This window comes from Macaca mulatta, chromosome X (genome assembly GCF_049350105.2).
Source record: "Macaca mulatta isolate MMU2019108-1 chromosome X, T2T-MMU8v2.0, whole genome shotgun sequence".
NCBI classification, from domain to species: domain Eukaryota; kingdom Metazoa; phylum Chordata; class Mammalia; order Primates; family Cercopithecidae; genus Macaca; species Macaca mulatta.
The window spans coordinates 50,082,590-50,094,136 of NC_133426.1; the positions used below are offsets into that span (position 1 = coordinate 50,082,590).

The 11,547-nt window shown below is 41.5% G+C and overlaps 1 protein-coding gene across 1 annotated transcript; it reads right to left on the minus strand.

The window, feature by feature from the left end:
- Positions 1-384: 384 nt before the first annotated feature.
- AKAP4 (A-kinase anchoring protein 4) lies at positions 385-11,207 on the minus strand. The gene is made up of 6 exons (XM_002808529.4): positions 10,465-11,207; positions 8,252-8,347; positions 7,136-7,186; positions 6,487-6,588; positions 1,909-4,041; positions 385-741 (listed from the first exon to the last, which is right to left on the minus strand). The coding sequence occupies exons 1-6, from the start codon at positions 10,489-10,491 to the stop codon at positions 586-588; spliced, it is 2,565 nt and encodes an 854-aa protein (XP_002808575.2). The 5' UTR covers positions 10,492-11,207; the 3' UTR covers positions 385-585.
- Positions 11,208-11,547: the final 340 nt, after the last annotated feature.

Here is an 11,547-nt window from a genome sequence, read left to right on the forward strand (position 1 = left end):
TCTGGGTAGTATTTAGCTATGTGCGGTGAACACTTTTGAGGGATGTGTGTGTAGCGAGGCAGGGTAATGGTTATACACTTTCTTCAACTAAACTAAGAAAGCTGTATCCTTGGGATTAGAAAGGGGATTATCAAGTTAGATGTGCAGTTCAGGGAGAAATAGGAAGGCCACAGGTGGGAAAACTCTAAATAGACTGTGAATTGAGATTATTTGGACAAACCAGATTACTTAGGGACCTTGACATGGATTATATCCCTGTGTCTTTGGTGCTCAGAAAATAATCCAGGGTGAGATCGGAATACAACTCCAACACTGTGTCACCATTCCTGGAAAATGGACCAACTCCCTTCCCTTGTCTTGGAAATAGCTGACCAAAAAAACGACACAATTTTTTTAATTTTTTTTTTTATTCATTTTCTTTCCCAGTTTGTTGACACCTCTTACATTCACAGGCAACTGCTCAAGTGTATTGGGAAACACAGTTGTGTATTGTGCAGTTGACTGGCCTGATGGTGGTGGTGCTCTGGCTGGGATGGAATGCTGCTAGGGGGGCTAAGATGAAGACGAGTCAAAGAAATTGTCAGCTCACAGGTTAGCGAGCAGCCAGTCCAGCAACTGTTTCCTGGCCACCTTTCCCACGGCTTCATCCAGTTGCCGTTCCTTGGCAAACTTCATGACCTCTTGAAGAAGACCTCCTACACTGTACCCCTTCTCTGCTGCTTTAGCTGAAACCTGAGGAAGCTGTGGGGAAAACAGAGCTAGTGTGAGCTGCGTGATGCTTTTTAGAGGAAAGACCTGCTGGACAAAGTGAACTAACACCCTTCTACCAGCCAACCCCCTCAACTCCTAACCTCCTCACCCACACCCACCACCTTCCCGCCCATGATTCTAGGATTAGGGTACAGCATATCATAGATCCATGACTAGAGGCTGCTGACACATCTTTCCTTTTTCCTTGAACCTTCTCTAATGTCATAGATCAAAATGCCAAAGATACTTTATTTTTTGAGCTTCAAAAACACACTCTGAAATTAGTTGTGTTCATTAAATACTTTTCACCAGATGCTGGACCCTTCAGTTAGTCTGTGCTGATTGCTAGGTCAAGGTTTGGGGTTGCCATTCCCCCACCTCCCTAAAAAAGTGTGAGACTTGGAGTACAGAGGATTGTCTGGCCTTGGCTCCTGGACTGAAAATAAGTTGGTTAAGTATTTGATGTTTCTGGAATCCATCTAATGCAGGAAACCCAGCTGTCAGGTAGGGGTGTGTGTGTGTGAGAGAGAGACAGAGACAGAGAGAATGTGCACGTGTATGTGTATGAATGTATGAATGCTGGCCTCCATGGAATCTGAGGAGCAGGGCCAGGACTAGGGTCAGGCAAGTGAGGCAACTAGGGCATAAAATTTAAGGAGACAGGACTCTCAGGGCACTTGCAGGACCCATGAGTTTGGGGGAGGAGCATAGGGAAAATAGTAAGAGACAAGTTTCAAACTGTTTCTGGTAGGTCAAACACAAAATTAGTCTATGATACTTCCAACACCTCAAGAGGGAGGGAGGAACTCCATTTTCCTTTTTTGTTCCCTCCTCTCTAGAGTACTTTGGGGGATCTTAAAACTGAAAACATGAGACTTAATCATTCCCTAATGTTTTACCAGATAGTTTGTCAAAAGGGTCACTGATGAAATGCGTTAATCTCACTCTCCTCCTCTTGGTGGAAATGCACAGGCCTTGAGGTGCCCATTTAGCTAGTGGTTCACCATTTTTGTGTCTTTTTATGAGGTGAAAGTAATTCATGAAGCACACGGTAAAGAATAGACTTGAAACTGGAATGATCTTGGGCTCAAAGTACAATGCTGCCTCCCTGCCTCTGCCCATTCCAACTTTCTTTTTGTGCCTTAATACATTACTTACCTTTTCCAGTTGTCCATCCTTATCTCCCATGAAGTAGAGCATGGGCACGTTAAACTGGGAGGCTGCAATCCACTGCAGGACAGCCTGGAGCTGCTTCTGCAAGCTATTTGTAGAGCACTGATTATTGACAATTACTTCATGTCCAAGAGAGTCTTGATAGTTCTGTGGCATTGCACTGCTGTGAATGCATCTGGTGCCCCTGAAATTGGGCTTATCTGCCGAGGCTGCTTGTTCTTCCAACTCAGCAAGGGCTGCCCCATCGTTGCTATACTTAGCCATGATAAGGCAGAGCTTCATCACAGATTCTACCAGTTTATCTATAAATTGCCAGTTCACTTGCTTCATCCCACTGATAAAGTCAAGTTCTTGATGGTCCTGGCATTGTTCTTCCCCTTTGTCAGATCTCTTGGACATGTAAGTTGCTTTGCTTGCCCTGGGCTCAGAATGCTTGTTCTCACCTTCGCATGGATCCTCACATTTGAAGGGGTTCTCATTAAGCAGTTTCTGAATCAGCATTAGAACGATGTTTGACATATCCATTTTCTGGGAGTCCAGGGGTTGGTTCTCCTTTTGACAGGTGGATGGTCCAGGGGCTCTGTGAGATTCTAGGTGTTTCACTGAAAGTGCTTTGGCACTTTGGCCACCTCCACACTTTTCATATTGAGTACTCTGAGCCATATAGCCCATGGTGGAACCAGGACAGTCTTCTTCACATGTATCTTTGCCCTTAGTCTGCTGGGTCAGATGGTACTGGATCAGCTTAAGGGCAGAGACAATCAGGTCCTTGGCCAGTGAATCTGTGGAAGCATTGATCTTTTCTCCTTTCTCATCTTTATTGCTGCATGCTTTGGTAGCCACCTTGCATGGGTTTCCTTGCTTTTGGTTCCAGATGGTCAGGCCCTCCTTGAGAATGTGTTCACCGACTTTCTCAGCACTAGTCAGCGTCTTGCATGGGTCTGATTTCATTTTGCCTTTGTCCCTCCCTTTCATTTCAGCTTTCATGGTGGAGAATTCAAGACTCTGGTTCCTGCATTTGGGATCATGGGACCCAGCTTTTAAAGATGCATATGACAGACTCTGAGACTTAGTCTCCTTCTCCTCACCAATAAGTGCACTGACCAAGCGCTTCAGCATGGCCTCCATGATGTCTGCAGCATTTTGTTTCCATTGGTTGAACAGATTTCTCTTGACAGCTGAGACAAAGTCTGAGTCAGTCATCAGGACCCCAGTAATATTATGCAGGTTCTTCATGCAGGAATCAATCAAATCGGACACAATCTCCTTGGTGTGCCTTAGCAACACCCTCTTCAGGACCACACACGCTGGAATTGGCTTCCCAGAGCTGTGCACTTTCAAGGTCTTCATGACAGAGACCATCATGTCAGATGCCACCTGATTTGCATAAACCATGAGCCCCTTGCTGATGGAATCTGCAAATTCTTTGCTCTCTCTCTGGGACATCTGTTTGTCTCCACTTTTGCTCTTGTTGGATAATTCACTATATAGAAAGCTTTTCTGGCCACCTTCCCTGGACTCCTCCTCAGTGCCACGCATTTCTGCAGCGGTCAGTTCCACAGCTTCATGGGCCATTTCAGAAGCAATCTTGCTCACAGCAGTTCGGGGACTGATTCTATCTTTGTTCCCAGGGGATGGATAGATTGAATGATGAAGGCATTTGCTTCTACCTTCCAACTTCTCCTTGATTTCCTTATGGGCCATCTGGATTACCAGAGAAGATAGTCGGTTGACATAGAAGGAAAGGTCATCTATAGAACATTCTCCATCAGGGGAAATGACTGCTCTCTGAGTGCTAGGAGGTTTGGCTGGAGGAGCTGAAGGACTTTGATTATTGTTGGTGTTTTTAGCTGCTGCTATTTCTAGGCGTAGGTTTTGAGGTCTGTTCATCAAATAATCTATGTTCACTTGATCAGCATAGACACTGTAGCAGTTCTCAGAGGATGCTGTGTGATATTCGCCCTCTGTGTCTCCTACTTTATGTTTACAAGTAGAGGTTGAGGGGCTCAATGCATGTTGGAAACCCAAGGCATACTTCTGGAGATCACTGAGAAGCCAGTTGAGGACACTGACGGGATCAGAGGGAGCTTGTTTGAAAAGGCACACAGATCCCTCCGTCTAAAAAAAGAAGAAGACCTATCCATAAGAGTTTGGGCAGGCTATTTATTTCCCTTATTTTATTTAGAAGATGTATCAGATTAGGGATTTGACCTTTTAGAGTTTGTATGGGAACATAACATCCAGTTATATCCATTAGTACACATTCAAGCAGAAGTGGCAGCAACAAAAGTTCAAAGTATATACATGTGTATACTTAACTATATACAAGTGTTATCAATATATGTCTGCCAACTCATATGAATATGTTGTATCTCAATGGGTCAAAAATGTGTCAGTGTGTCTGTTGTGTGTGTATATATGCATGGAAATATAGCAGTTAACGTGTGAACATCTCAATAGATGTGAGAATGTGCCATTCTGTATTGTTAGTGTGTGAAAATGCACCTCTGTGTGTGTGTGCATATGTGTGACTGTGTCTAAGCATGTGTAACAATGTGTTGACATCATTACCTATTGTATATGTCTATTGTATAGGCTGACATGTGCATGTTAGTATGCATATTTGTACATGTGTGAATGTCAAAATATGAGTGTCTATGTCCGTGTGTCTCTGAATATGTAAATGAGTCAATTTGAGTAATCTGCATATATGTGTGTATATAAATTCACTAGTATGTATCATGCAGCTATAAATGCATTTATATATGTTAAAGCATAAATTCATATATTAACACACACATTAATATAAGATACAATTTTAATATATTAATGTATATGTATGTTAAAATATGAGTATGTGTAAACAGGTGATTGTATAATGACTATGTATATTCATAAATTGGGTATCAATTTATGCTATATTTATATGTCAATGCTTGACCATGTGTATGTCAATGTTGTACATACCCTGGTATTTGAGTATGTGTGTGAATAGGTGTGTTATTGCATTTGTGTCAACAGTGTATGTATCAATGCATACAAACAAGTGCATTAGTAAATATGTGTCGCTTAGTGTAAGTTTGTGTGTATGTCAGCATGACTGTGTATGACCATATATGTCTTTGCATAGATATGTATATTTATAAGCATGTATACCAATAACTGAGTCTGCATGGTCACTATGTTTTGATCAAGTCTTATGCATGTAATGTGTGTGAATGTATGTTCATGCATTGTGTAATATGGGTGTTTATGTGTGTTGTGTGTGGGCATGTCACTGCATCTGATGCTGTATGACTTTGTATATATTTGCATATGTGTGTCATTATTTATGATCAGATTAAGTTTGCTACATCAATGCTTATGTGTGTCAATATCAAATGTAGCCAAGCATGTATTTATCATTGCTTGTATAAATTTTTTTGTAAATGTATATAAATGTATATGTTGATGTGTGTATCATTTTGTATAAATTTATATGTGTATATCTATGCCTGTGACTGTGTATGCCCATGTCCAGATATATGTATATGTACTATATACACATATTCCACCCAACACTAACTGCCAAGCCCTCTGCTCCTTCTATTGCTTCATCTCCTCTCTTTTCACTGAATTTCTAGAAATGTGAGGTCATGATAAAGTCAACTTTTTGCAAACGAGCTTAAGTTACAATCAAGCAGATCTGCACTGTATGTAGGAAACATGGGCTGCTTTTCCAAAAATCAATGCCAGGTATAATTTATCCCTTTCTTAAGACTCCAAAATTGAGTTGGCTATACCGAAATAAACTGAAAACTCTTTGGATACTGTAATGTAAACTTGTTTTTCCTTCCTTAGGGGCCACTCCTTTCACTCCAAAGGAGTCTGGGGTCAGAAATAATGTTTTGGTTATAATATGAGCCTAGAGACACAGAACAAGAAACATTTGATTCCTGTGCATTAAAGTCAAATATCCTGTCCCATTACCAGCCACTCCAGGCTTGTAGGCATGAGAGGGTGACTTGTTGTATGCTCCAGTGCCCTCCCAAAGCCAGAACCCTAAACAGATGTAATTTTGGATACTTAAACAAAACCAAAAGGAGTTTGTATGTCACAGTGGCATGCAAGTCTAATTGCTTCTAACTTTAAGCTACTCAACAGCCTAGGTAATCTCTTAGACAACAGGGTAAGGACGAGGCACTCAAATTCTTGCTGGTTACGGATTGTCTCTGCTCCATACCCCTCTTTCTTCCTTGCTGGATGCTGGGCAATGTGGGGCACACAGGTCCATTACCAACCAGCAAAGAACATTACAAATAGTCTTGCGTGATTCTGATTGGACGCGTAGCTGGAAATCAGGAGAGGGCATTCTGAGCCTCTGTGATTAGTGCCATTATTAAGTACCTGTGTGTTGAACTTACTGTGGTCTTGAACTTAGGCCTGTGTTCTCTAGAATGTCATAGTATTCAAATTGATGAGCCTGTTTGACAGTAGTTGTCTTACCATGTCTGATCCAGAGTCTGCAGACTCATCATTGAGCTCTGAGAATAGAAGTGGTGGAATCTCAGAGGCTAAGTGTACCTTAGACTGGTCTTTCTTCTCAGTATCCTTGATCACGATAATCTCTTTTTCTTCCAGATTTCCCAGGTTTAAGTTGCCTTCTGAGCTGGAACCAGCAGCATCCTATGGAATTAAATGGTGAGATTCTTAGACAGTTGCTTTTGGAGATTTCTCCAAGCTGCCCCACCTAGGCTATTACTTCAAATTGTGAATGTTATGACTTTCTTTATCTTTTTTCTTTCTGCAGGAGAGGTAGGCTTCTGAGGCTATCTAGTCTTTGAAGAATGAGATGACTTTCCCTCCACAAATTACTACTCCCCACTCTGAAGATGCTCACAAAGCCATCAATCTCAAGAACCATATTCATCACCCTTTGGATGGGTTTTTTTTTAATAAAAAATAAAAAACAACTTTTCTGACATGCTGTCTTCCATGTTTTATCTTTATCAGCCCTACCAGCAACTTAAGTGGCTTCTAAAATGAGACTTGATATCAAGAGTGACAGTAAATTCAGAACCAGGGATCTTGGGCTCATGAGAATGCTGGCTTTCCCCCTGAGTCCCCTCCACCTTTCCCCTCTCTCCCCCAACATTTTCCATTTTTCATATTTCACTGATAACCCTTCTCAGCAGCTTCTGACCGATTCCGACTCTGAGCAGAGAATACGCACCTTGTAATCTTTATCTTCTACATTCAGGGTGGACACATCGACAAAACATATCTGCATCAAATTAGAAGGGTGAATTTAGAAAAACTCTAGAGAAAGGGGCATAATTTCTTTCTTGGAGATGATAATAGCACCTACCTCAGAGGGTTCTTGTGAGGATTAACTGAGACACTATATGGAAGGCATGTAAAAGCAGATTTCCTGGCACATAGTAAGTACCCAATAAATGTTAATACTGTGATTATTGTTAGGCAGACAGAATCTTAGCATTAGTACATTTCTTAAAGGAGAATACCAACCTCCTGTCAGAGCGAGGCCCAAGGTACAATATCCACATGTATTAATTGAGAAAACTGAGAAGAGAAATGGCTTGCCCAACTGACAAACTTAAATGTGGAGCTTATATTAGAACTCAATTTTCCTGGCTTCCAGTTTAGGGCACTTGCTACCACACTAGTGTTTCTCAAAATTTATTTTATTATCATTAATATAGAATATTTTAAGTAGTATATGGATAAACATTTCTGCATTTAATACGCGAATTTTATTGTGCATTAGGGAGAATATATACTAGAACATCAAACCTGGGATATTATAGATAATATTTCTTAGCATGATTGCAATTTTTAAAATGTAAGTCAATTTTTAAAACATTGTAAAAATACAAATTAATTAAATAATAATATGTGTGGCATTTGAACATGATTGAAGACTGTGAAGCCCTATGAAATTACTCGAAGTTTGGGAAATAGACCATGAAGCATTTTGCCCTCCTGAGGGGTCCTAGGGTAACATTGTTAGCTAGGCAATATTATTATGACTTAAGAGGTCTTAACTAATAGGGGCTGGTTGCTAGGCAACCACCACTCCTCCCTCCCCTCAGGCTCCTCCCCAGCCTCCCCTCCCTAGGTCCTTTACATCACACCACACCCTGCCCCTCCCTTGATTTTTATCTCTGTGTGATGTATGAGCACGCTGGCCCCTGACAGACCTTGTTGAGCTTGGTTGCTTGGAGAAGTCATGGTATCATCGTCCATTAGTTTATCTTGGGTCCCAGGGATATGTATACCCATATGCCAATTTTTCCTACTCCTCGGCATGAGTCATTTTTTATCTTACCACTTTCCGGTCCTGATCTTGTTGTCCTGCTGGGTTGTAGAGATCTACCTTGCACACACCCCTGTGGCTGCGTAACCAGTCAATATCATCAGACATCTGGAAAGAGAAAGAAAAGAAAGCTGAAATGCTTATATATGGTTTTTGGAAACCGGATCAGTTTGGATAAGAATCTCTGGAGGGGTTCTGAAATCCATTTTTGTGTTTCATATATAGGTTTAGGTTAGGGACTGGTGGGGCGAGCAGTGGGGGACACATTAAGATGTTTGAACTTGATGCTCAGGATCATTATCTTTTAGCAAAATCCATAGTCTCCTTTAATTTAGACTCCCCACACCAAGTACTTGGAATCATGAGAGTATGATGACCTGGGAATCAAATTTAAAAGGAAATCTAGTGACTTTGGGGATTACATTTAGTGATTTACTTCTACCCAACTCTACTAACTAAATCTCTCTAATCTCCACATTTCTTTACCCCCTCAAGTACCTTCAAAAAACTCCAGCTCACGTTACCCCCTCTAACTTAATTCTAGCTAACTCCAGTTCAACCAGTCTTTCCCATTACACTAAAGAAAGTGAAATTAGATAAACAGCTATAACACATCACTCAAAGCCATTGGAAAAGACTAAAGTCAATAGCAGTAAATAAATAGCCCTTTTATTAAAACAACATATATAATTTCAATATATAGAACAAGATTCTGAATGGTGAGAAAACCCAGTCTAATAACCATAAATATAACACCAAGAGACAGAAATCTGAGAGAAGACCAGACCCTGATCCAATAGGATCAAGTTTAATTTATTTTAGAAAGAAAAAATAATCTCTGCCAACTTCCTTCCACCATCACCCCACCCCGGCCACCATCTCCCAACCCAGTCTGGAACTAAAAGTAAAAAGGAAATGACAGAAGCCAGTGACTGATTTTTGCTACGTAAGACCTGAGATTTATACTCAGAACACACAGTAAAGAGCTCAGTAGACTTGTTTTGGTATCTGGGGCTTGAATTTGATTTCTTTTCAAATTTTAACCAGAGAAATCCTTTTTGCCAAGTATTAGAGGGCTGTTGAATTCCCCTTCCCACCCTCCCCACTCCCACTCTCCCTTCTGCCCCTCCCCTCCCCTCTCTCCCCACTCCTCTCCCTCCCTCCCCTTCCCATCCCCTCTTTCTCTCCTTCCCCTTTCTCCCCGTTCCCTCCCCCTCCCTCCCCTTCTCTTTCTGCCTTCCTCCTTCTTTCCTTCCACCTCTTCTCTATTCCCCCACAGCATGTTAATAATAGCTATTCTCTAATGGCTATCCTTTCACATGATAATACTACATTCCTGCTCTTTACCATCCCTGCCCCAACCAAGATCTTTTTGAACTCTTCCTTCAGGAATCTCTGTGAAACCTTGAAAAAGTTACAGGAAAAGACTCCTACACACTCTGAAGAGGGAGTTTCTTTTTTTCCAAGAGCTAGATAGAGAACACTAGCCTAGTAAAAAAAGAGGTGGAGGCAGAGTCCCTCATGTGATTCAGAAACAGCGTACGTCCAAGTCCAACAGAACTGTGAAAAACAAAATTTATGAACTCATTACCTTGATGATGAAGTTCTTTTAGACGTTTGGCTGAAAACGTGACACCCAGAAGGGAGATGTGCCCCTTTAGATGGAACTGAGAAGTGCCAAGTTCTTGGGCACCTGCAGTTGGCTGCCACCCCTGCCAGCTGTTGGACCAGACTGAGGGGCCAGGCTTTCCCCTGCTGCCTCTGACCCTGGGGTGTGGCAACAGAGTTTGTTGGGTCACAATGCCTGAAACTGTCACAACCTAAGCAAAGGTGGGCATGTTGGCAAACTCAGTAAACTATTCCCATCAAAAGCACAACAGGCTGCCTGCTGTGGGACAAACTTTTTCTGGTATCTCTATGAGGGTACACACCATTTTTCTCACATTTTCTCCGGCTCACAGTCCATCAAGATAGCCCTTCTCTTTTCATTTCCTGCTAGACCTCCAGAACAATCTAATCATATCCCTACTAGAGAATCAGAGTTATGTTGCAAGAGATCTTTAGATTTACAAAGAAACAGAGAAATGTTAATCAAAATCTTTTCTGGGTATCCCAAATAAAAGTATGAAAATAGAAACTTGGAGGCTGCCTTAGCAGCTTCTGTAGTTTCACGTCACCATTAAGATGCCCCCCTAGCTAGTCAAAAAGAAGTTAGATGTCCCTACCGTTGTAGTATCAGAGTAGGCCATCATGTAGGACCCTGGAATGATGTTTTCTTGTCGATTTGGATGCTGTGATGACTCTTCCAGTCTGCCTCAAGATACTGCTCTTTTCTTCAACTCTCCATGCCCTCCTACAGCCTTGACTGCCAGCTGGTACCAGAGTTACTTCTTCATGACATCACTGTTTCTATAGAGAACAGTGACAGCACAAAGTTGGAGGGCTCTAAGGATTCTGTGTGCTCTAAGTGGTCTAGCAGGCTCTGACCTTCCCTATGAGAAATAAGTTGTCCAGAGAAAGGCTGATCTAGTTGAGACAGGGTCTCTTTTACAGACTCCTTAGGCCATGAAAAGACTTAAGCTCCACTTAATCTTTTCAATCTGGTCAGTGCTGGTTTGTTGGCTACAGTATGTGTTAGAGGTTTATCCATCACACTTTGAGATGCCTTCATCTCATCTTACTGAGTTTAGCCCCAGTTTGGAAATATTATCCCACAACCAAATGGCTCTCACTGTGCCCAAGTCTCGTCTTTCCTTGTCTTTCCTCCACATCTCCACTTTAATACTGCATGCATGTAAATAAATGTATCTGAATTAACAATCAGTTGAGATGATCCCCTAAAAGAGTTCCATATTCTTGGTTCTACCTCCATTTATTATTTTTCCTGTTGCCCCTGAGATTGCATCTTCTAACTCTGCTATATGATTTTGATCCTGTTAGCTCATGGTGTCAAAGAGAAACAGAGCCTGGAATTTGTTAGAGGTGGCAAGACAGATTTTATTCAGGCCACTGCGGTAGAGGAGAGAGACTTCTGATGAACAGATGTCAACTCCACTGAAACAAAAGGCAGGGTGTGCTAAGGAAAAGTACCGAAGGACATTGAGTGGGGGTGAGCTTGGTCAATGTATTGAGGCATCTGTGTTTGCTAATGGGTGCTTATTAAAGTTAGGTTCTCTACGTTCACAATGTCAGGTTTATAAAGAAAAACATAATTAAGAACTATAAAAAAAGAAATTAAATAAACAGAGTAAAATCCAAAAAAGAAAAGAAGAGAAAAGAAAGCTAAGCTCCTGCCTTCCCATAGAGAC